The 27,154-nt window shown below is 42.9% G+C and overlaps 1 protein-coding gene across 1 annotated transcript in view; it reads right to left on the minus strand.

The window, feature by feature from the left end:
- XPR1 (xenotropic and polytropic retrovirus receptor 1) overlaps window positions 1-27,154 on the minus strand; it is a 148,407-nt gene that overhangs the window by 28,827 nt on the left and 92,426 nt on the right. Inside the window, exons 3-4 of the mRNA XM_073571350.1 lie at window positions 871-972; window positions 168-391 (exon numbers count right to left, since the gene is read on the minus strand). Coding sequence (XP_073427451.1) covers window positions 168-391; window positions 871-972 — 326 coding nt within the window. The remainder of the gene's footprint in view (window positions 1-167; window positions 392-870; window positions 973-27,154) is intronic.

The following is a 27,154-nucleotide window of genomic DNA, read 5'->3' on the forward strand; positions in this document are numbered from 1 at the left end:
AGCCGGCATGTGACCACCATGACGACGAGCACGAGTTGCCGGAGGTTTCCTGACAGCGTGCACAATACACACAGTTAGGATTCGGCAATCTGCGGCCAAATAGAGGCACCGCAGGAAAGTATGTTTAGCCTGAAAAAACATTTTTAAACTTGGCAGCCATTCTATACCTGGTAATTCTGCAGTAAAATTAGGCTCAGATAGAACTCGCTGAAAGCCAGTTTCAGGTCCTTAAGGTTTCTGTGCTGGACTCTTTCTTCATGTGAGAGGGTGAAGACAGCCTTCCTCCGCTGCCTGAGCGCCGGCAGGCGGCTGCTTTCCTTCTGCGCGTCCAATGAAGACTGCAGTTCATTTTGTAGGGTAGCTGAGCGCCGCTGAGCTTCCGCCAACTTTTCTGTAATCAAACATCAAATGAAAGATTAAGGGGATGTCGCAGACAGGAGAAGAAGTTGATGAAATACAAATACCAAAAAACGAATGCCCCAGGGTTGTCACTGTGGTGATGCAGAAATTCCATTACCCCCCCTGCAGTGATGACGTGACATATCCATAGGACTGCTGCAGCGGTCACGTGTCATACATGTGAGCATCACTGTTACGGAAATATCAAAGTTGCTGTAAAGCAATCAAAGACTAAATGGAAACATGGGAGCGTTGGCGCTGCAGTGATTGAGCAGATGAGTATGGGTTATTCTTTTCAATTTCATCAAGTTCTTGTTTTTTTATTTAATCCAGAACCCATCTGATATTTGGATTAGAGATGAAGCCATTGCTGTCTCGGGAATCACAAAGCAGTATTGCTGATCTGTAGCAGAAAGGTCTGGATGACCATGTGGTCTCATGTGCTGACCTGGAGTATTTCTGTCCAGTTACCTGAGTAAAATGTGTTGATTTTGGCAAGCTCCTTCTCACACGTCTGAAAGAATTTCTCTTCAAACTTGGCAAAATAACGTTTCACATTGTCCTCGTCGGTGACTGCAAGACAAAAAGGAAGGAGGACAGGACTGTGAGAACAAGGTGACCTGATGGCAATCACCACAAGCGTACTGGACAGACAGGATTTCAATAAAGATCACCAGGAACTGCAGGTCCTTAGGTGTCCCGGAAAGCTTGCTGAAATGGGCAAGACTACTTTCTATATTCTGTAAAAGGAAGCTGGATACCATCTATGTAGAGGGGCTTTAATGCCGATTAAATCCTCACCTTTCCAGTAGAATCTGGTTTTGAAGTTATAGAAATCCGGGGGTTAAAATTTTACGCTAAAGAGCTGCAAGAGTAGAGGCGCTGGACCCTGCACCTACAGCTCTAAAGCACGCTCCCTATTCCCCGCCCGCCTCTGGTCTCTGATGGACAGTTCTCTCTTGTCCCAGTGACCTGCCTCCCATGCCGGAGATTTGGTGCTAGCACTGCCATTGCCGGGGCTCGTCTCCTAGAGGTGGTGCATGCGGTGATCAGTACTCCGGGGCATTACTGGCAAAGATGCCACTTGTGCAAAATCTTGGGCAGGAGAGGCAGGTCAGAGACAAGAGGGACCTGTTCATCACGTACATAAAATCTTAAAAACTGGATTTCTCGAATACTTCAAAACGAAATTCTACAAACAGAGTAAGGATTTAATCGGCATTAACACTAGAACTACTGTACTCGTGACACCTATTAGAACTACTGAATGTAGTCATTTTGACTACTGACTTCTTTTCGTTTATTATTAGAGTATCATTTGTGGTTATTTATTAATAATTATATTTTTTTAATGTATTATTATTGTGAGATCCAACAGTAATGCTTTGGAATGTTTTTTTTTTTTCTGATTTTTTTTCATATTTTTCTACATGAAATAACAAAAGTAAACTAAGTAAAACAATAATAATAGAAGTTTTAAAATAATTTATTATTAAAGTGCACACATATAAACAACAACTCAAGAACAACAAGCAGAGAAAATGTAAGTGAAGGAGAAGAAAAATGAAAATATGGCGCAGAATCTCAATAAAACCGACCAACCGTTATTATGAAGTACAACCGGTAACTTTCTAAACATTTGTTGATTCGCATTTCAGGCATCGTCTTTCAATTACAGCGGTACATTGCCCACACAAAGACTTATGGCAAGTCATACAATTTCCAACAGATCGATTATTTTTGCATTTTGCTTTTATCTGGCAAAAATTTTTTTGAGACATCATATCTGAAGATGTAGCAACTTGGGACATGCCACCCTTTCCCCTAGATACAACATACGGACCACTCAACTCTGTGACAAGCTTTTGCAAAAATGCCTTGCGTGACATTTGTCCAGTGGTCATCTCCTTGTATAATATCCAAGCATTTATACCCGCTAAGTCTAAGGTATTTTCAAATGCGTGAACAGGCCATCTCCTAGTACCTGTTCTTGTGCTGTATTTGCGTGCCATCTGATCTACTACATCTACTCCATATTTTGTTTCATTATAAAACTTTACAGTTTCTGGAGTTTTTTTTGGAGATTCAGAAGCAACAAGAACATCGGGATGGACGGAACTCAGAATTATCACATTTTTGGTTGGCTTACCTTGATACACGGTAAGTGTAAATTATTCTCATTTTTATAGACTTTAGTGCTGTACAACTTTTCTTTCATTGTTTTTATTTCTTTAGGCACTTCTCGTCTTATCTTATTTAGCGTTCCCACGATAGTCGTTCCCTGGCTTTTTAGCTGTTTGGCAAGTTTTACTGATGTAAAATAATTATCAGTGGTTACATTTCGACCTTTTTTCAAAAACGGCTGCAATAGTTTCATGACTACGTGGTCAGCTAAACGGTCCTCAGCACGGCATGAATCATCTTTACCCAGATAAGGGAAGCCATTTACAACATATTTACTATCCTTAACTACAGCTAGCCAAAATTTATGGCCATATTTATCTGGCTTGGAAGGTATATACTGTGTGAAAGGACACCTGGATTTGCTTGGGAAAAGTTGTTCATCAACCGTAATGTATGGGCCAGGTTTGTAACAAGCAATGCAATTGGCAATAAACCTGTCCCACACAATAGAAAAGAGAGCAAATTTGTCGGTTTGCAGTCTCTGCGATCGATTGGACTTCTCATCAAATCTGAGGTAATGCATAATTTCCCTAGACATTATCGCTTTGCATAACGGTATTCCCCAGTCATAGTACAACCAGGTAACACAATGAAAATGTGAAAAGTTGACATCTGAATTGAACTACATCTATATGAACATCAGGGTAAATAAGATACAGTGAAAAAATTATGCACAAAACTTTACAGCAACTTTTAGTGACAAAAGGACAGCAAAATATAGCAGGTAGTCAAAATGACTACCTTTAGTAGTTATAGGTGAATGTTGAAATAAATGCGCAATTTTTGCACCTAAATTATTTATTGCCACAAAATCTTTTTTAACATCCTATTTGAGGAAAAGTCACCGAGTCTCAAGTCGGAATTCCAAAAAATGAAGTCACAGAGGAGAAATACATAGTGCGAAGTAGTCAAAATGACTACCTCAGTAGTTCTAGTGTTAAAGCACCTTTACACATGTGCCATTCGTTTGGGGTATAAAGTACTGATCTTTCTTCAGGGTTCTTGCTTGCTGGTGGGAAAGGGAGGGTGGTCTCCTAAAAACCTCTTCATACTTTGGAACAGAGGAGATTTTGAAAAAAGTAAATTGCAAAGTTGCATGTTTCGACAAGCACTTTGTAATTTTACCAACTTAAGGAGATGAAACAAGCCCTTCAAAGCCCCTTTCTTATTGGAAAGAATCGGTTTAAGAGCAAGGTCTAGAACAAGCAATCCCGCGCTTGGAAAAAGCCGATTTTGCGGAGGTCAGACACAGCTAAGAAGACATTTATTGCACTGCTTTTCAAAGAGAGGGTGCACTGCTTATCAATGGTGCGGACCACTATGTGATGTCCACATCCCCCCACATGACTGTGAGCCACAAGTAACCAGCATCTCTTGCAGCACGCTACATCCATGAGCTGCCGCGACCATGTAGTCAGCAGGAACTCTTGGAAACAGTCATCTGTGCAGATCAAGATTACCACAACATTCCTCATATTAAAGGGGATGTCTGCGGCCAAAAAAGCCCTTCAACATGTCTTCTTATGAGAACTCCTACTGTCACTAAGATTTTCTGGAGTCTTGAATGACAAATCTGTTGGGTTATACAGGGACGGGTGCAGAATAAATCCATAAATAAAGCAGGTAAACTTGTCATTCAGGAGTTTTGAGAAGTGTGCATGAAAGCTGGAATGACAGCCATATTGGTTAACACCCAGATTTCCAAAGAACATAAGTGGCGTCTGCAGAATAAATCAGACGGAGAGGACTCAGTGAACCCTTATTTTAAATGGATTTTTTTTTTTATAAAAGCACTCAAAATTCAAGGAGCCAATACACAGAGTAGTAAGGATTTTTTAGATTGGTCAGGCTCATAAAGAGCCGCTCATCCAAACCAAATGACACTATATGGTACATAACCCCACCAGCAGAGCGCTCGCACCGTCCACAACACATCGCTGCCGTGACGTCTGCCACATTAACGAAGCGCGATTCTCACATGCAATGTGCTTATGATCACAGATACCATGTCCTTCAGGTCTTTGCTCGAGCATTATCACAAATGTTAGCTTTCTTGTGATGTAAAACTAATTCCACAACTAGTATAAAATACATTTGCAAAAAAACAGAAGGATGCTTAATAATGGAAGCTACTGGAGCAGGGCCAAAGCTAATGTGTATCTCCACCAATTCGCTTCCATCACCTGCTACAGAACACACCATGTTTCCTAGCAGCACATCAAGGCCGTATCATGAAGACTCGGAGATACATTACGAGCGCAGGTCTAGATGGAGAAGGGGAGGGCGAGAGAACATGTCGGTACAATCAGGGAGCGGAGCAGAAATGGAAGGCTGATACTCTACAAGAATGGGACATATCTACATACATAATGCTGTCTAACCAAGCACAACGGGTTATATACTTCCATGCACATAAGAGCTGAATAATAAGCGTCAATTAGAGATTGAGCACATAGACTCTGGCCAGGTCAGTGCCACCTGGCGGCTAGACGGGGGGCTCACGAATCGTTTACCTTCTCATGTTCCCGCTGCAGTTTAAGATTTGTCATGGCTGGCGCGACATGACCCACAGATGACGTTGTGCCAGGTAAGGTGGAAGGTAAGAGATATGCGGGCCTCCCGTCTGGCCACTGGGTATCACTCCAGCCAATCCCTTCCGTCTGACCACTGGGTATCACTTCCGCCAATCCCTTCCATCTGGCCACCGGGTATATCACTCCCGCAAATCCCTCCCGTCTGGCCACCGGGTATATCACTCCCAACAATCGATTAGGTCATCTGTAGTGTCAATGATACACCCATAAAAGTTCTGTCTGGATTTTGACACAATGGTAGGAAATTGAGTTTACTGAGGGTGGTCGACTGGGAGGCCGATCATTGATAGTTGTGCAAAGATACTGCCAATTTTGCCATTTTTAAGACAGCTAAAAGGAGCGCGGCTAGACTGATTCATTATAATTTATGCCATAAAAGTGCCATGAATCTTAGCATAAATTACACTTTTTGAAGCTGGCGCTCGAGCAGCCGAAACACGTGAAAAGTTCATTAAGAAGTTCTAACGATCTAAAGTGTATAGCAACTCTCACGGTCCATTTACTTGGGACGATTTTCGGAACGTTGACAAGCTGCGATCAATAATATACAAACATGTATCGACCGGTTATAAACACAACGACGAATACTGATGGCAACCAAGTAATTGCTAATGTGATCACTCTGTCCCCGTATAGCATATTGTTATCGGCAGCAGATCTCCCATTTACGCCACCAAACCCGATCCAAAACACCCATCAAATGAACTTTTTTGCTGGCTCGTTGGGTGACAGGCCGATAAACGGGAATGAGCGTGGTCAAATGTCAGCTCATCTAAACGCCTTTACTGACCAAGAGCAACAACTCCGTCAGATGGAAGAATAGTGGAGCTAATAACCTGGCAACGAGGGCTCCGACAATGATTTAAAAGGAAATCCACCTATAGGTGGCACTAGAGACACTTTTTGGAGGAGCTAAAATCCAAACTACAGCGCCAGAAAAAGAGGACAAGGTCCACAACAATGGACTAAAATGGGATTAAATGGCAAAAGGATCTATAAAAATGCAATTTACAGCAGACCAGATGGATTGCTCGCCAATAGAAAACTATAAGGCTCATAAATACTGTAGACAAGCCCATAGAGATGGGGCTTCGTGAGCAAAACAAGGAATGCTGAAAGCGTTAAACGTGTGGAAATTTCCCATTTATAAAATCTTATAGCCTTGGTGTTTTCTGCATACACTGTTCCGCATTAATGAACACATACATAATAGTAGATGCTGCAGAGAAAACTGTATAACTGTGCGGCGTACGAGCTCTCCGGCAGCGGACGGATAATACTTGCTGCCAGCCCTGTAACAAATGCTACATCTCACCAACCGTTCTTTATTGCTTTTTTAATATCCGGATGAGTTCATGACTGCTCACGATTATAATACTGAAATGACAAGTGTACTCGCAGGAACACCACTCGATAATTGGTCAGCCGGGCCCCGTGAAGCGGGCAGAGCGGTGCTATCCTGCCAGTGACCTCTATTAGAGCGCACGCTGGGGGGTGCTCTTAAAATGTACAAAGGGAACAAAAGCCTGAATTATGCTCTGGTTGCTGTAGAACGATATTAAAATGAATGATACAACCTTCAAAGAATCTGGAGTTTCCGAAATGGAGAATGAATGATATTTTCACCCATGAGCCTCAGCTCAGGGACAGGGCCTTTGTTATAGCCTGATTAATCAGACATCCACTTCACTGGTATCTGAGGTAATAACCAATGCCCCCCCAGGAACACACACCTACCCCTGCCGTTTTGGAGATGTTCCGACTTTGCTATCCAGCCATAATAATTTCGGCCCTTGTCAGAGTTGCCCAGATTTCCCCGTTTTGCCTCCTGCCATCACATCAACTTTAAGTACTGACTTCAGTTGCTGCCTAATATATCGCACCCCCTGACAGGTGCCATCGTGTGGGGGTGTTTCACTATAGAGTATCTTTAAATTAACCAATTCTACAGATATTTAGACATGCTCCTCTTCACGTAACGTGCTGTATAGTGGTCGTATACTTTCACCGCCTTCTAAGTAATGGTCATAAGTCAGCGATTTACTGAGCAGAGAGAGGCCAACCAGTCCCCATATTGTCCACCTCACTTCTACTCCGTCACGCAAATAATCCTCTGTTCTGATGGGATGAAGTGTGAGAACAAGAGATTTCAATAGACAAATTATAGCTATATGTGGTAGTATTTGATGGGTTGGTTCGCATGGCAGTGGAATCTGTGGCACAATATCAGGCATGGGCAATGGGTCCACACATGGCTTAGTCATGGCAGAGTTTTTGACAAATTATGGGACTACGTGAAGATATCCTAACTATTTTGGAATAGTGGATATTTCATAGACTTTATATAATCTCTTTCTGCATTTCGCCCACGCATGGTAACAACAATCAATACTCAAAACACATCGGTGGACCCATACCAAACCATGCATGCTCGGTGACAAGCACGGCTTTCTAGACAATAAACTAAATGAATGGGATACACAAACCGAACAGGACTGACCATTTATTGTTCACCAGATTACAATACTTGGGACATATTTAGGGACAACAAAAATTATCATTCTTTTTATTACATAAATCATACGTATACATTTCTAAAACATTAGTCGATGATGCGAATGCCTACTAGGAAGGACCCGGACAAATAAATGGCCACTAAACACAAAAAAGGAGCCTGTCAGCTCAGTCTTTGTAGCTCATAGCCTTGTAGGAGATGTAGCCTCTATAAATAAAGGAAAAAAAACAAAATCACATTTAGTGATCTAATTGCTGCCTTCATTCTGAAGAAACTGAAATGTAATCTAATCATATATCCTAATTAGGATGCTTGGTGTACCCTTGGTGTGACCAAGAGGCTAAGTGCATCGGCCGACACCCTCACTGGTGCTGGACATCATTAATTTGCCTGGAGTGGGCACTGTCTCACAGAAATATCTTGCCTGAGCTTTACCTGCAAGCACCAGTAATGGAGGCGAGAAAATGAAAAACCAGTGGTAGCAGTGAGCCTCTTGGTCACACCAAGGGTTCACCAAGCACCTATTTAGCACATCTATTTAGTAAGAAAAGATGGAAGCCCATGTTCTACAATAACCAGCAAGGTTCTCAACTTGCTTTTTTATAGAAGCATACATCTTCAACCTGGCTGTGTTTCGGCTTCTAATGAAAGTTTGAAACTTCATGTGCACCAGAAATGACAAAAAGATTAGCAAGATATTCTTTCAACCTTCCTAAAGCCTGTGATCATAAATGGTACCTTTATTACTAATGAGCTACAGCAGGACAATGAGATCTCAGCTACAATTTTCTGGCGGTGGCTTAATATACTGGCGTAAATGTCAAGATGTCCAAACTTCATGAATTCCCGCCTATCACAATAACTCCTTTATGTAGATTTCCTCAGTAAGAATTTGCCCACTACAAACAATATATCAAGAAAAAGGGAATCTCCAATTCTATGTTTCTCCATAACAGTTGTAACTTTTTCATTTCACTTCAAGACACCTACGTCTCCACTATACAGTCATGGCCAAAAGTTTTGAGAATGACACAAATATTCATTTTTACAAAGTCTACTGCTTCATTTTTTCTAATGGCAATTTGCATGTACTCCAGAATGTTATAAAGAGTGATCAGCTTAACAGCAATTACTTGCAAAGTCAATATTTGCCTAGAAAATGAACTTTATCCCCCAAAACACATTTCAACATCATTGCAGCCCTGCCTTAAAAGGACCAGCTAACATCGTTTCAGTGATTGCTCCATTAACACAGGTGTGGGTGTTGATGAGGACAGGGCTGGAGATCAATCTGTCATGATTAAATAAGAATGACACCACTGGACACTTTAAAAGGAGGCTGGTGCTTGGCATCATTGTTTCTCTTCTGTTAACCATGGTTATCTCTAAAGAAACACGTGCAGTCATCATTGCACTGCACAAAAATGGCCTAACAGGGAAGAGTATCGCAGCTAGAAAGATTGCACCTCAGTCAACAATGTATTGCATCATCAAGAACTTCAAGGAGAGAGGTTCCCTTGTTGCCAAAAAGGCTCCAGGGCGCCCAAGAAAGACCAGCAAGCGTCAGGACCGTCTCTTAAAAGTGTTTCAGCTGCGGGATCGGGATACCAGCAGTGCAGAGCTTGCTCAGGAATGGCAGCAGGCAGGTGTGAGTGCATCTGCACGCACTGTGAGGCGGAGACTCTTGGAGCAAGGCCTGGTCTCAAGGAGGGCAGCAAAGAAGCCACTTCTCTCCAGGAAAAACATCATGGACAGACTGATATTCTGCAAGAGGTACAGGGAGTGGACTGCTGAGGACTGGGGTAAAGTCATTTTCTCTGATGAATTCCCTTTTCGATTGTTTGGGACATCTGGAAAATGGCTTATTCAGAGAAGACCAGGTGAGCGCTACCACCAGTCTTGTCTCATGCCAACTGTCAAGCATCCTAAAACCATTCATGTGTGGGGTTGCTTCTCAGCCAAGGGAATGGGCTCTCTCTCAGTCTTGCCTAAAAACACAGCAGCCATGAATAAAGAATGGTACCAGAATGTCCTCCAAGAGCAACTTCTCCCAACCGTCCAAGAGCAGTTTGGCGATCAACAATGCCTTTTTCAACATGATGGAGCACCTTGCCATAAAGCAAAGGTGATAACTAAATGGCTCAGGGAACAAAACAGAGATTTTGGGACCATGGCCTGGAAACTCCCCATTTCTTAATCCCATTGAGAACTTGTGGTCAATCATCAAGAGAGGGGTGGACAAACAAAAACCTTCAAATTCAGACAAAATAAAAGCATTGATTTTGCAAGAATGGACTGCTATCAGTCAGGATTTGATCCAGAAGTTGATTGAGAGCATGCCAGGGAGAATTGCTGAGGTCCTGAAGAAGAAGGGTCAACACTGCAAATATTGACTTGCTGCATTAACTCATTCTAAAGGTACTGTCACACTTAGCGATGTACCAGCGATCCCGACCAGCGATATGACGCGGTCAGGATCGCTGGTACATCGCTAAGTGGTCGCTAGTGAGCTGCCACATAGGCAGATCTCACCAGCGACATCGCAGCGGTCGGGGGTCGCAACTTACCTGTCACACCAGGCGATCCTGCGTCCTCCCGCCCGGCTCCACGCGTCGCTCGTCCTCACAGCAGGAAGCGCCACAGGAAGCTGACGACGAGAAACAGTCCTGAACGTTCTCGCGCGATCAGCGATAAGCAGCGGGGGAGCCGGTCGCTGGTAAGTATCAGACACAGAGATATCGCTAGCAATATCGCTATAACGTCACTAGTTATAGCGATATTGCTAGCGATATCTCTTAGTGTGACATGCCCTTTACTGTCAATATAACCTTTTGCTACTCATAATATGATTGCAATTATATTTCTGTATGTGATAAAAAACATCTGACAAACACACATAAAAACCAGAGGGCAGCAGATGATGTGAAAATATAATATTTGTGTCATTCTGAAAACTTTTGGCCATGACTGTATACTCCTGCATCAAGCTTCACACCTAGCATCTAAACCCTGGATATACAGAAAGAGCAGTATGCGAGTCCGGATGCCAGTCCTGGGACTGACATTTGCAAATTACTCCTTTCCTTCAAATGAAACCTGGTGAGAACACTAAAGTTCAGTTAGTTAATGGTGAAAGAAAAATAGCCGGTTTGGCAAAAACAGTACAAGTGTCTGCCAGCTGCATAGAGACACGTTCCAGGCCTCCCACCATAGAAAGTTTCTGGGCTCAGTCTCAGAGCAGGACAAGAAATCTGCCAGGATACGGGACTGATTGGATTATTTCTGTGGACAGGAATCCATTAACGAAGCAGACAGGTAATGGAAAGCATCAAAGACGTAACCATTTCCTGAGTCCTCCAGCGAGCTGAACGTTGCTTTTACAATGAGATATGGGAACTCCGCTGTTAAAAGGATCTTATACCAACTGATACAATTAGCAACTGAAGAAATGTGAAGCGCAGGCCAATAGACCCAGTAATGCCATCGGCTCATTTACAGGATCAAACACATTAAATATCTGGAAAACAAGAGTAAGAATAAAAACAAGAACACTGAACTGCAACATCACACACAACAGTAACAGCTTAACACAAAAAAAAAAACAAAAAAAAAAACAACAACTTAAAAACATATGAAGGTATAGATGTTAGTTCTCAAAATAACGAAGCATGTTTTATATGTGATTAGTGGGAGGATTTTTTTCATTGTATGGAGCCCGTTTTTACTTTGACCATCTGTAGGTCAAAAATGACATTTTTAGAGATTAGATAGAAGATTTGCATTACTTCACCACTTTTTATATGGCGACAGGTCCTCTTTAAAAAGCACAAAATTTATCATAGTGGTTCATGTTGTTTTACAAACCTGCCTAATGTTAGGACTATCTAGTCTAAGTTCATGCCACCTGTAAGTTTTATTCGCTCCAAAAATGTGAGCCTGAATTTTTGGGCATGGTTGTCAGACAAGCTGAAAAAAAAAAAAAGTGTCTAAAATGCATAAATATGGTGCAAGTCATTAAAGATTTTATGGAGCAAAATACTTGAAAACACTGGCACATGAATTACACGTTTACACTATGTGATCCTAACAATAGGAAACAAGATTGCCGATCGGTGCTTACATGGACCAACCAGGCTTCAGATGGTCAATGAATGATCTGTAATATGAGTCGGTGCACATAGGCTGGCCATTCTCGGCTGTACCGGACTATGCGCTGCCAAGAAGAGAGATATAAACAAAGATTATATCACTCAACAAGCGTTTATAGTCAGATCGGCAGCCTGTTTAGAATGCAAAATTATTGTAAAACGAGAATTCCTAGTAACCAGGGATATGGAGCCTGTAAGCCAAACCTCATACTTGGACCCTTCAATTTCCCTGACTGACCCCACAGCACTGGTCACTACTGAGCATGTGCATAAAGTGCAGCACAGATTCATCTCATCTACAACTCCACAGCCCTGCCTCACTACTGAGCATGTGCATAAAGTGCAGCACAGATTCATCTCATCTACGACTCCACAGCACTGGTCACTACTGAGCATGTGCATAAAGTGCAGCACAGATTCATCTCATCTATGACCCGACAGCCCTGCCTCACCTACTGAGCATGTATATAAAGTGCAGCACAGATTCATCTCATCTACGACCCGACAGCCCTGCCTCACTACTGAGCATGAGCATAAATCGCAGCACAGATTCATCTCATCTACGACTCCACAGCACTGATCACTACTGAGCATGTACATAAAGTGCAGCACAGATTCATCTCATCTATGACCCGTCAGCCCTGCCTCACTACTGAGCATGTATATAAAGTGCAGCACAGATTCATCTCATCTATGACCCGACAGCCCTGCCTCACTACTGAGCATGAGCATAAATTGCAGCACAGATTCATCTCATCTACGACTCCACAGCACTGATCACTACTGAGCATGTACATAAAGTGCAGCACAGATTCATCTCATCTATGACCCGACAGCCCTGCCTCACTACTGAGCATGTACATAAAGTGCAGCACAGATTCATCTCAACTAAAAGCCGAGATCCTTAGATCAAGAACAGAACAGACATTTATAGGGCATTTCATAACTTTCCCAAATTCTTCTGAAAACATTTACAGCACATTCTGCATTGTACTACTGTACCCAATGTATTATGTATTATATATTTTAGCAGGAGGTCAATTTTAAGGAAAAAAAAACAGGGAGATGAAAGTCAGCTTACCGGGCTGTAGTCCAATTCCCAAGCCAGCTAACGCCCGGCACAGATAGTGGTGAGTTGCCACAGAGAACTTCAGAGTGCAAGAAAAAAAATGGTCCAGCTTAAGGCAAAGCGGCTAAAATCTCAGTAAATCTTTATTGTACAGAAATTGATCGTTCTGCACTGGTGTGTATAGGTGTCTGCGGGAACAATTTTTCATGGAATTTTAAAATTGCCAATAAAAATGTATTGAGATTTTAGCCGCTTTGCCTTAAGCTAGGTCAATTTTATTCCAACTCCACCGAAATGGCCACTGACTCCACAGCCCTGGCTCTAACATACTTCCCAACAGGTAAATTGCGTATCATATGTTTAGGATGGCAGCTGATTGCATACAATAAAGTGTTACCTGCTATAGATTTTATAGAAATATTAGTATGAATCTCATATTGGATAGGAACCCCATTTAAAGAGCTATCAGAAAAAGAAATGCAGGTAGAATGACTTGAACGTGTGAAAGAGATTTTTGGAATTGTTAAAACATTCAGTAAAATTCGGTATAACCACGTTATGTTATGAGGACATCATCGATGAAGCGACCATACCAAAAAGGATTGGACACAAATGGATTATGTACATTGTATAGATATTTCTGCTCACACAAATTCATGTATGTCGGCCAACGAGGCGGAGAATTTTGCCTCCATGGAACAGCCCTGTCGCTGCAAATAAAAGTTTTCTAAAAAATTAAGAACAATAATTTTTGGTTAAAAGAAAATGAGTGACATCAATAATAAAAGCCTGTATTTCATCTGGATAACGAGCATGTTTTCTCAGTTGGTCGGCGAGTGCCACTAGGGCTAAATCATGTAGTATATACAGGGTGGTCCAGAAGTAGGTGGACAGAAAATAACATTTATTTTGATTTAAATATAAAATTACATTTACTAACACAGGCATAACATTGACAATGAAATTTTATTCTGAACAATACAAAAGCCCTTACATCTTAGCAACCCAGGTGCTCAAACTGTTTTCCATCCCAATTTGCACAACTTTGTGCCTCTTACACTTCGACAAACATTTTTGCACAAGTCTCTTTGGGTAAAAATTTCTTGAAATGCATCTCTTATGTAATTTTTCAAATCACTGACACTTTTTGGTTTTCGACTATAAACTTTGTCCTTGAGTACTCCCCAAAAGAAAAAATCCATTGGGGTCAAGTCTGGTGAACGTGCTGGCCAATCAAGTAGGCCTCTTCGGCCAATCCATTTATTAGGAAATGTTTCATCAAGATACTCGCGGACTACTCTTGAATAATGTGGGGGGGCCCAGTCTTGTTGGAAATAAAGGCCATTTGAATTAGGCTATTACTGTAACTGGGGAACAACTTGATTCATTAGAATTTCGAGATACTGTTCCATCAAAAAAAAAAAAATGGTCCAAAAACACCAATACTTGAAATACAACCCCAAACATTGACACCGGGCTCATTTAGTTGTTGCTCTAAAGGGCCTGTCACACTAAGCGATATCGCTAGCAATATCGCTATAACGTCACTGGTTTTTGTGACGTTATAGCGATATCGCTATGTGTGATACTTGCCTCCGACCGCTCCCCCGCTGGTTATCGCTGATCGCGCGAAATTGTCCTGGACCGTTTCTTGTCGTCAGCTTCCTGCTGTGATGACGAGCGAAGCGTGGACGCGGGTGGGAGGACGTCAGGATCGCCTCGTCTGACAGGTAAGTAACGACCCCCGACCCCTGCGATGTCGCTGGTGAAATCTGCCTGTGTGGCAGCTCACTAGCGACCACTTAGCGATGCACCAGAGATCCTGACCACGTCATATCGCTGGTCGGGATTGCTGGTGCATCGCTAAGTGTGACAGTACCTTTATGTTAAATGCATGTTCTCATTATACCAGTAAATACAATTATGTCTGTTAATATGGCCAGATAATTTGAAAGAAGCTTCATCACTCCACATAATGTTATCTAAAATTACTGGATTTTATTCTATTTCGTTAAGCATAATCTCACTAAACTGCAGCCGCCTGTCTGGATCATCCTCCAATAAACCATGAATTAGACGTGGACGATAAGCTTTCCACCCAATAGATTTCAGGATCCGCATGATGGAAGTTCGTGAAATTGCCAATTCTAAAGAGACTCTTCTGGTGGACTTTTTTGGACTCTGAACAAATGTTTCAGCAAAAAGTTGTTTATTATTTTCGGTACAGGCTGTTTTGGGTCGACCAGTTTTTGGTGCATTAAGGATTGAGCCAGTGGCATCGAATTTGTCACGCATGCGGTAAATGGTTTGTCTCTTTGGGGCCTGAGTACCAAATGTTTCACCCCAATTTGCTCTGTTTCAGCAGTTTGAGATTTCCAATACTCTTAAAAATCTGTTGTCTTTGATCGGTATTTAAATTTGCCATTATGGGTTATCTGAATTATCTGAAAAGATAACAGATTTGGGGGAGATTTATCTGTGAAAACTGGATCTGTGAAACTGACTCAGTTGCCCTTAGCATCCAATCAGATTCCACCTTTCATTTTCCAAAGAGTCTGAAGAATGAAAAGTGGAATCTGATTGGTTGCTAAGGGCAACTGAGTCAGTTTCACTTTACACCATGTTTGATAAATCTCCCCCTTCATAACCCTATTACACATACTGTCCATCTACTTTTGGACCACCCTGTATGTACACAACTTATTTACATCGCACGTTAACCAAATAAACCTCTCCTGCCCGTTGACATAATCCGTAGCATTTAACACGTTTGGAGTCCTGAATGTAACTAGGTGAGACTATAATCAGGGATCTTTCATCCAGCCACTCGCAAAGGTTTTCCTATAGAGCAGGGGTCCCCAACCTGTAGCTCGGGAGCCACATGTGGCTCGTGGTCCCATGAATTGTGGCTCGCGGCTGTCGGCCGGATTGGTGCATTAGCTCCAGGTCTAGCAAACAGATATGAAGAGTACATATTAAAATGGTGAATTGTGTGAGTAGCCCTGCACAGAAGAGCAGATCTGGATGCACATATACTGGTCTTAGGGGTATAATAATAATAATTTTATTACTATAGCGCTGACATTCCGCAGCACTTTACATTTCAGAGGGGATTTGTACAGACAATAGACATTACAGCATAACAATAATCACATAGATCATAACAGATACCAAGAGGAATGAGGGCCCTGCTCGCAAGCTTACAGTCTATGAGGAAAGAGGTAGACACGAAAGGTGGGTGGTAACAGTTGCCCTGATTGTATGGACCAGCCATAATGTTAAGTGTGTAACAGTACAGACACAGAGGGCTAATGGATGCATAAAGCATGTGGGAACATGATGCGGGGAACCTAGTTATGGTAAAACTTTTGGCTGTGCCACACAGGGATAGTTAGGTTAATGTTTTGAGGCGGTAGGCCAGTCTGAATAAGTGCGTTTTTAGGGCACGCTTAAAATTGTAGGGATTGGGGACTAATCGTATTGACCTGGGAAGTGCATTCCAAAGAATTAGCGCAGCACGTGTATAGTCTTGGAGACGGGAGTGGGAGGTTCTGATTATTTTAGGATGCTAACCTCAGGTCATCAGCAGAACGGAGGGCACGGGTAGGATGGTATTCTGAGACGAGGGAGGAGATGTAGGGTGGTGCTGAAACGTAGAGTGCTTTGTGGGTGAGGGTAATAAGTTTGTACTGGATTCTGGAGTGGATGGGTAGCCAGTGTAATGACTGACACAAAGTAGAGGAATTCGGTTTAAAGATATTTTAGGTATGGTACACTGAAGAATGGTACTACCTTTCAGAGGAGATGTTTGAAGCTGGATGTGACAGTGTGTTGGGAGTGCTTGATGAGAGAGAACTGAATGGAGGTATTGTGAGAACCCCTAGCTCTTGTTATACTGCTTCGGGGTGATTTCTGTGGAAAAGCTTTGGTTACCACTATTGTGAGGGGGTGGGAGCTGAATGTGGCTCACGACTCTCTCTCATAGCTGAATGTGGCTCTCAAGGTCAGAAAGGTTGGGGACCTCTGCTAGAGAGAGTCAATGCCGGATAGCCAATGGCTGACAATCTGATGAGCGTTGGGAAGATTGTTCATGCATATGGAGGACTAAAACTGGCTATACACATAAGGCAACCATCAGCTGAAAAAAAAAATCACCCATCAGCTCTCTCTCTTAAAGAGGTTGTCCAGTCTTAGCCTATGTGGACACGTAGCGGAACTCTCGCGGAAGTTACCGCAAGAATTCCGGAATTCCATTCCGCGAGAAAATCACATTTTAAATTCCCGCGCTTTTCCCGCGGAGAAACTAGCGAATTGCAAGCGTAATTAGCTTGGAGAATGCAAGCGTTTTCCAAGTAATTTGGAGCATCGCTTGGAGAACTGATTACCGGTCCCAGTAATCCTTTGCGCAAATGACCGCAAGACGTCGCGCTCCCGCGAGATCTCGACGTCATCGCGGTCATTCTCGCAAAGGATTACTGGGACCGGGAGCGTGGACAGAGGTGGGAAGGCTGCGCGGGAAGGTGAGAATAACAATATTTTTTATTTTAATTCTATTTTTTACAGGGATATGGTACCCACAGCCCGGAGGACAGTCTCCTCTCCTCCGGACCGTGGGTACCATCCGCAAATGTTCTGCTTACTTTTCGAATGGTGGGCACAGCCACACGCAGGAAGTGGAACAATGCAATCCTATGGGTACGGGATCGCCGCGATTCCGCTAAATTAATGCGCATGCTGCATTTTTTACCGCGAACCGACTCCGCCGCGGAAAAAAATGCAGCATTAGCACAGCATTGGGGAATCCCATAGGATTGCATGGGATGCTTATTTTTCACGTTTTCACGGCAAAATCGCGCGTTTAAAACCGCAGCGAAAACGCAAAAAAATTGCGACGTGTGAACTCAGCCTAAAACTACAAGTCAGCAGTCACTCTATGGGACTACAGAATTGTGAATCCTCACACCATGGCATTGCATGCTGTGAGGATTGTCTGGTGACATATGATCGCATACTCCCGGCCACATTCTGACTAGATGTGCAAGTATGCTGAGATAGGATGGAAACAATCTAGGAGGAGTGTGGCCAGGAGTATGCATATTGCATACTTGCTGTCAGGGCTGTGGAGTCGGTAAGCCAAACTTGCGACTCCGACTCCTCAATTTCCCTTACACCGACTCCGACTCCAACTCCGACTCCGACTCCCACACATATTGCTTATATTTAAGTGAAAAATTTATTGTAGTACAATGTGAACCGCAGACATTTAATCATTTTTATGATCCAATAATCAAGATATTTAGATAGAACAGAATATACAGTGCCTACAAGTAGTATTCAACCCCCTGCAGATTTAGCAGGTTTACACATTCGGAATTAACTTGGCATTGTGACATTTGGACTGTAGATCAGCCTGGAAGTGTGAAATGCACTGCAGCAAAAAAGAATGTTATTTCTTTGTTTAATTTTTTTTTAAATTGTGAAAAGTTTATTCAGAGGGTCATTTATTATTCAACCCCTCAAACCACCAGAATTCTGTTTGGTTCCCCTAAAGTATTAAGAAGTATTTCAGGCACAAAGAACAATGAGCTTCACATGTTTGGATTAATTATCTCTTTTTCCAGCCTTTTCTGACTATTTAAGACCCTCCCCAAACTTGTGAACAGCACTCATACATGGTCAACATGGGAAAGACAAAGGAGCATTCCAAGGCCATCAGAGACAAGATCGTGGAGGGTCACAAGGCTGGCAAGGGGTACAAAACCCTTTCCAAGGAGTTGGGCCTACCTGTCTCCACTGTTGGGAGCATCATCCGGAAGTGGAAGGCTTATGGAACTACTGTTAGCCTTCCACGGCCTGGACAGCCTTTGAAAGTTTCCTCCCGTGCCGAGGCCAGGCTTGTCCGAAGAGTCAAGGCTAACCCAAGGACAACAAGGAAGGAGCTCCGGGAAGATCTCATGGCAGTGGGGACATTGGTTTCAGTCAATACCATAAGTAACGTACTCCACCGCAATGGTCTCCGTTCCAAACAAGCCCGTAAGGTACCTTTACTTTCAAAGCGTCATGTCAAGGCTCGTCTACAGTTTGCTCATGATCACTTGGAGGACTCTGAGACAGACTGGTTCAAGGTTCTCTGGTCTGATGAGACCAAGATTGAGATCTTTGGTGTCAACCACACACGTGACGTTTGGAGACTGGATGGCACTGCATACGACCCCAAGAATACCATCCCTACAGTCAAGCATGGTGGTGGCAGCATCATGCTGTGGGGCTGTTTCTCAGCCAAGGGGCCTGGCCATCTGGTCCGCATCCATGGGAAGATGGATAGCACGGCCTACCTGGAAATTTTGGCCAAGAACCTCCGCTCCTCCATCAAGGATCTTAAGATGGGTCGTCATTTCATCTTTCAACAAGACAACGACCCAAAGCACACAGCCAAGAAAACCAAGGCCTGGTTCAAGAGGCAAAAAATCAAGGTGTTGGAGTGGCCTAGTCAGTCTCCTGACCTTAACCCAATTGAAAACTTGTGGAAGGAGCTCAAGATTAAAGTCCACATGAGACACCCAAAGAACCTAGATAACTTGGAGAAGATCTGCATGGAGGAGTGGGCCAAGATAACTCCAGAGACCTGTGCCGGCCTGATCAGGTCTTATAAAAGACGATTATTAGCTGTAATTGCAAACAAGGGTTATTCCACAAAATATTAAACCTAGGGGTTGAATAATAATTGACCCACACTTGTATGTTTAAAATTTATTACAATTTAACTGAGCAACATAACTTTTTGGTTTGTAAGATTTATGCATCTGTTAATAAATCCTGCTCTTGTGTGAAGTTTGAAGGCTGTAACTTATTTGCATCTTATCAAACCTGCTAAATCTGCAGGGGGTTGAATACTACTTGTAGGCACTGTATATTGGTGTACTACCCGGTTTTCATTCTTTTTGGTACAGATACGATATGGATAGACAGATATGGATAAATGGATAGATAGAGCAGATTTCTAATCTGCTTTTGCTATTGAAAACATTATCTATGAGCTCAAAAACCTTTCAGGTGATGCAGTTTTTTAAAAAGATGATCAGCTTTTGCAGCTGAAAAACGTATCCTCAAAAAACACAGGAAAAACACTGTGTGTGAATGTAGCCTTAGATCAGGAATATAACAGCCATTTATAGGACATTTCATAACTTTCCCAAACTCCTATGAAAAAATATTCAGTACATCCTGCATTGAACTACTGTACCCAATTTATTATATATTTTAGGAGTCGGAGTCGGTCCATTTTATACCGACTCCAACTCCGACTCCACCAAAATGAGCACCGACTCAGACTCCGACTCCACGACTCCGACTCCACAGCCCTGCTTGCTGTCACATGACGACCGCCGCCGCTCCTGGCGCTGGCAGTAGAGAGTGCAGCAGATCGGAGGTCAATTAAAGAATTGGCTAGTCAAAATACTTGTGAAACTGAGTCTGTCACTCAAAAACTGACTGCATATTTTAAAGACGTTGTCCACTACTTGGACAACCTCTTGTCATACCCCTCGCTCGGCCCCCATAAAATAATAAAGCTTATACTCACCTCCTGTGCCAGCGCCGTTTCCGCGCTCTCAGCACTCGCTCTCCCCAGGGCTCCTGTACGGTTATTGTAACACGTGACCCGGCGCCCAATCAGTGTTAGCTGCACTGTCCCCACCTCTTGTCGAAATGGAGCATGAAGAAAAAGCAGAGATCAGCTACAGCCCGGACTTTCTCTTCCTGTTCGATTTGTCCAAAGGCAGGGACAGCGACGCCAGCACCGATTTGCTGCCAGCATCACGTGTCACAACCACATGGGAGCCCCACGAAAGCAAGTGACAACACCACGGGAACAGTGCCAGCATGGGAGGCGATTTTAAGTTTTGTTTTATGGGAGCCAAGCATCTTGACCAAAAAGGGGTTGTCCTAGTAGTGGACAATCCCTTTAAGCACAGAATTACAGGAAACATAGCCCCTCTAAAAATGACCACTTCAGTGCCCTATTCATTGCCTCTGTTCTGCAAAGACTGAAGTTGATTGAAATATGGTAATTAGTGAGCGCGTTGTACCCTTGGGATGGCCATGAGGGTCAGTGCACAGTTCTGCCCATTGGTTTTACATGCCCCCGAATAACCCCTGGTGATTGGCAGTGCTGGAGCTAGCACTGTCTGCAAAGAAAGCTCAGGCAAGTCACTGCTGTCAATCACCAGTGAGAAAGGCGGGGGTGCAAAACCACACCCCCAGAGTGCCCGAGCACCTAATTAGCATATTCTGATTTAACTTCAGTTTCTGAATAATGGAGGCAAAGATTAGGCAACTAAATGTGCATTTTTTTTATAGGTGTTATAGGCTACATGCTTAGTTTATACAGTCAGTTAGGGGTGAAAAGACTCCCCTTATAGGATTTCTGTGTGTTTAATGTACTGTATATTGTGGGAAAGACGACAGGTGGTACCAAAAGTTAAAAAAAAGTAATTACAATGAATATCCCATAAATCTACTGCTCCATTTTACCATTAGAATAATGCATATTTGCGGCAAGAAAGCGAACATTAATGACCACCATGTCGGCTCCACGTACGAAAAATCCAACCAACATGATGAAGTAGCGAGACGCACTAGGACAGCGGAGGTTGCCTCTCCGTACAGCCAGCCTTGTGGGCATTATTTTTCAGGATAAAACAATTAGTTATGCACACTGCTAGCACATCAGAGGGAATAGGCTGTGATGGCGCCATAAATCACCAGTTTAATGGTGTAACTCCTATTACGGTAGTTTAAGAACTGTATCATACAGATTAAACACTCATTATCACTCTCTGATAGAATAGGGAGATCTTTCTCATTCTGCACATGGCTTCAAGCCGACGGCACCTCTCTCCAACAGGTACCCAAGTTACGGAAGATCTCTGCAGTCGGCAGCCTCAAGCCATGGAGATAATTATCGTCAGAGCAGATGTGGGCTCAGAAATATTGGAAAATGAAAATGTGCTCCTATCTATTAAAGAAACAGAAGTTATTAGTGACTGCAGTGGGAGTACTGACTGACGATCGAGGTGGACGATTTACCGGGGGCAAGGACACAAAGCCAAGGAGACATCTGGTTGGGGTGGGAAGGGAATCACTAGAGAGCACCCTTGGGATAATGCTGGGTCTACATATGGAGAACCTGAGATTTATCTGGCTATTAATACGATTGAGGGAGCACAGAAGATTGAACCTGTCAATGTGCAATAACCAAAATGGAGAGGCCAAAGCCAGCTAGCCACAGACAGACAGCCTGTAGATCTACTGATCATCACTGAAGGTGGCCTGGAAATAAGACGGAGGTGATGGTTGAAAGAACAAATGTTTGATACATTAATAACCCCGAAGCGTCCGGGGCACCACAAAGTTTTTACATGAAAAAAAAAAAAAACGTTTCTTTTATTCCTTCCTTAAAATCACAAAACAATGATACAAAAATGAAGTAGACGGGACAACGTTTCGGCCATAATTGGCCAGAAATACAAGTTACAAAAAGCTATATTTTAACTTGAATTTCTGGTGTGATAAAGGCCAATTATTGCGGAAAGGGTGCCCCGTCTACCTCATTTTTGTGCGATAGCCATGTGATTTTAACTATGGAATAAAAGTTTTGCATTTTCATATATGAACTTTCTCCGGTGCCCTGGACTCTTTGGGACCATTACAGTTTGTGGAGCTAGCGGCAGGTCAAATCTAGCTAGCAACATTACCAGTGATGCATGCGAATCTCTCACTGGATCAAGTTTGATCCAGTAAACCTAAAAAAAAAAAAAAAATATTTATTCCAAAAAATTAAAAACAAGGTGAAAAACGAAAAACAAAAAAAGATATTAAAATCACATAGATGGAGATGAGGCGTTTCGAATCACAGAGGTTGTTAACCTGTTTCTGGGGTGGCAGCCATGCCAAATTTTTCTTTTTTTGGAATTAATGAATCAAACATTTGTTTCTTCAGTGCTCCCAGGAATCAGATGGGATTGCCTTCCGTGCATTCCTTGCCTTTCTCCTTTGGATCTAGAAGTAACATCTAACCTTCAATAAGCCACTAAGTACTTTTTCTTTATTTGATGGTTGAAGGAATGATTGTCAGGTGAAGAATCATTTCGCTGACACAGACATGTACATTGTAGGCTGCGATCAGGGCACACGTGGTCAATGACATTGGACCAAGGGCTGAAAATACTTCTTTCATGGAAACGCCATAAAGGATCTGGAGTAAAAATAAAAGACTTATTGTCCGATTATCGGCTGAGAAATTCAAACATGGCCGATTTCTTTCGGGATGGTGACTGTGTTCCGACGGACGCTTGGATAATTCTCCCCAGTTAAGATTTGAAGTGCCCAGTTTCATAAATTTTGATCTTAAATGTTGTAGATAATTAATTAGAAAAACTCTCAATGTGAACGGGTTGTAAAAAAAATAAATAAATAAATTAAAAATATGAGACTGGAATGGAGAAGCTATAGAAACCCTAACAAAGGGATGTATATAAAATAAGATGGTGAGCGCTATAGGAAGCAGAAAGCCATGACTGATACAATTAACTATATCGTGTTTGATGAGCTGGGTTCGTTGCACTTCTATCGACAGAGCAGTCGGTGAAGTGTTGTCTCCGTGTCAACAGAACTTCCTTTTTGCTGCATTGTATCGTGCGCAGTAGAGCCGTCCAATCACAGAGCTCTCTGCTTGCGGTTACCATGTCACCCCAGAAACCTCTTGATTGTCACACAAAGGAAACCACCACCTCCCAACCACATAACGCTCTGCACCAGTTCTGCCCCCAATCAGAGCAAGGGACATTACCAACAGCCCTGCGCCCAGTATGACCACTGACAGCTACCTGCTGGCACCTAGCACTGGAGGGCTGAGCATCTATATTCTGCAGCCATCCAGGCGTGAAGGTGTTGATAGACTAGTGCTTAGCAGGTCTCAGAGGAAAAAAAAAAAAAAAAGACACGTGTCAATTGAGAAACTCAGCAGGTTTCCAAATATGAAGAGATTGCATGGAAAAATCGTCAAGGTCACAGTCTATAGACTATTCATCTAGGAGGGTACAGACCTGTAGGGTTATGCATCATATCTAAAGGTGTACCGACGATGGAAATGGCCAGACTACAAAAACCTCGGCCAATGTTCATACATAAGCTCATCTGATGCCACCGCAGTTCATTCTGCCTTGGGTAGCCGCAAGAATTAGGTTAAGCAAAGCCGATAAAAGGTAAAATGTGGGTCTATGCTCAACAGGTTGTATAGAACAGAGGTTACGCCGGACAAAATATCTATCTGTGCGAGTTAAAGGGGTTAATATACACACTGGGTTCAAGCTGAGAAGAGGTTAATGAAGTTGCGAGAGAAAGAAAAAAAAAAAAAAAAAAAATCCGGCAACCTCCCCCGAGTAAGCAGCAATCAGAGTTCTTTTGCACATTATATGCAGCCGGGAGGGATTGGAGGGGGGATTGCGGAGAGAGATGGAATCTGTGACCCCACTGACACACTTCAAGCGTGTTTAAAATGGCAGCAAATAGCTGCTTTAGAGAAAATTGTATTTTTTGTTCCATAGAAAGAGAGAAGGGATAGGGAGCGAGGGGGGTGGTGTGCGTTGGAGTGAGTGGAAGCGATAATGCACAGTCGCTAATCCTACAGCAACACCTGCCAAACCCATCACGCATTTGTCTTTGTAGAAACCGGTATACTGCTCCCTTGAGAAGAGATTTCGGGACACTAAGGTGGAGCGAACCAGTGACCAGAAGCGGAAAAATAGCGACAATCTTTTTTAAGAAAACCGTTCAACAATAATAACTTAGAAAAAAATGGACATATGTGTTCATACAGAATAAAGGAGAACCTGGAAGAATGACCTAAAAAACACGAGACATCGACGCAATACATGTATGAAAAATAGTAGTCATCTCCGTCATGGGGCTTTTTAAGTTCAAAGGCCACAATGTTAGCCTTCACCATTCTTAAGGGCCACAATCATTTCAAATTTGAGACACTGACAGTATCTGCACCAATACTTAATAAATGGGTGGATTCCACTATTCTGGAAAATGGTGGACCCCTGCTACCCCCAACTTGGCTCTCCAGCGAAAAAAAAAAAAACAACGGAGTCTGGCTACTTAAAAGCCCCTTTGCAGCCATGATAGTTTCTAAGTATTTCGGAAACAGCCAAGCATTTCACATAGCTCATATACTACGATGGGGAGAGAGACAATCACGTACAAATAGTTTTATCTCTGGAGCACAGAACATGGAGGACTCCTAAATATAAGGGTGTCAAAGAAGGGTACAGAGACAGGCAACAAAGGCCACAGGTTGTACACTTTTGGTCAACATTACTTGACATTTTCACATTTCTATCAGATTCCCTTTAATGCAACCAACTATCAGTAGGGTCAACCCCCCTATGCCATCTATATGGGAATATACAGTGCCTACAAGTAGTATTCAACCCCCTGCAGATTTAGCAGGTTTGATAAGATGCAAATAAGTTAGAGCCTTCAAACTTCACACAAGAGCAGGATTTATTAACAGATGCATAAATCTTACAAACCAAAAAGTTATGTTGCTCAGTTAAATTTTAATAAATTTTAAACATAAAAGTGTGGGTCAATTATTATTCAACCCCTAGGTTTAATATTTTGTGGAATAACCCTTGTTTGCAATTACAGCTAATAATCGTCTTTTATAAGACCTGATCAGGCCGGCACAGGTCTCTGGAGTTATCTTGGCCCACTCCTCCATGCAGATCTTCTCCAAGTTATCTAGGTTCTTTGGGTGTCTCATGTGGACTTTAATCTTGAGCTCCTTCCACAAGTTTTCAATTGGGTTAAGGTCAGGAGACTGACTAGGCCACTCCAACACCTTGATTTTTTGCCTCTTGAACCAGGCCTTGGTTTTCTTGGCTGTGTGCTTTGGGTCGTTGTCTTGTTGGAAGATGAAATGATGACCCATCTTAAGATCCTTGATGGAGGAGCGGAGGTTCTTGGCCAAAATCTCCAGGTAGGCCGTGCTATCCATCTTCCCATGGATGCGGACCAGATGGCCAGGCCCCTTGGCTGAGAAACAGCCCCACAGCATGATGCTGCCACCACCATGCTTGACTGTAGGGATGGTATTCTTGGGGTCGTATGCAGTGCCATCCAGTCTCCAAACGTCACGTGTGTGGTTGGCACCAAAGATCTCGATTTTGGTCTCATCAGACCAGAGAACCTTGAACCAGTCTGTCTCAGAGTCCTCCAAGTGATCATGAGCAAACTGTAGACGAGCCTTGACATGACGCTTTGAAAGTAAAGGTACCTTACAGGCTCGTCTGGAACGGAGACCATTGCGGTGGAGTACGTTACTTATGGTATTGACTGAAACCAATGTCCCCACTGCCATGAGATCTTCCCGGAGCTCCTTCCTTGCTGTCCTTGGGTTAGCCTTGACTCTTCGGACAAGCCTGGCCTCGGCACGGGAGGAAACTTTCAAAGGCTGTCCAGGCCATGGAAGGCTAACAGTAGTTCCATAAGCCTTCCACTTCCGGATGATGCTCCCAACAGTGGAGACAGGTAGGCCCAACTCCTTGGAAAGGGTTTTGTACCCCTTGCCAGCCTTGTGACCCGCCACGATCTTGTCTCTGATGGACTTGGAATGCTCCTTTGTCTTTCCCATGTTGACCATGTATGAGTGCTGTTCACAAGTTTGGGGAGGGTCTTAAATAGTCAGAAAAGGCTGGAAAAAGAGATAATTAATCCAAACATGTGAAGCTCATTGTTCTTTGTGCCTGAAATTCTTCTTAATACTTTAGGGGAACCAAACAGAATTCTGGTGGTTTGAGGGGTTGAATAATAAATGACCCTCTGAATAAACTTTTCACAATTTAAAAAAAAAATTAAACAAAGAAATAACATTCTTTTTTGCTGCAGTGCATTTCACACTTCCAGGCTGATCTACAGTCCAAATGTCACAATGCAAAGTTAATTCCAAATGTGTAAACCTGCTAAATCTGCAGGGGGTTGAATACTACTTGTAGACACTGTAGGTCATAGGACGCTGTATAACACGATACCTTGATAGACAATCCGATGTCGTAATCCAGGGAAATCCATGTTTTTATTATATGTGAATAGGCTGTTAAGATCTATGAGCCAGACATAGATCTCATGGAGAAACTGCTTCCAGAGCTTTCTGTAAATAAAAGGGGGCGCCACAAGT

The sequence above is a fragment of the Dendrobates tinctorius genome, unplaced genomic scaffold (assembly GCF_039654945.1).
Source record: "Dendrobates tinctorius isolate UK_male_01 unplaced genomic scaffold, ASM3965494v1 ptg000029l, whole genome shotgun sequence".
Taxonomy (NCBI): Eukaryota; Metazoa; Chordata; class Amphibia; order Anura; family Dendrobatidae; genus Dendrobates; species Dendrobates tinctorius.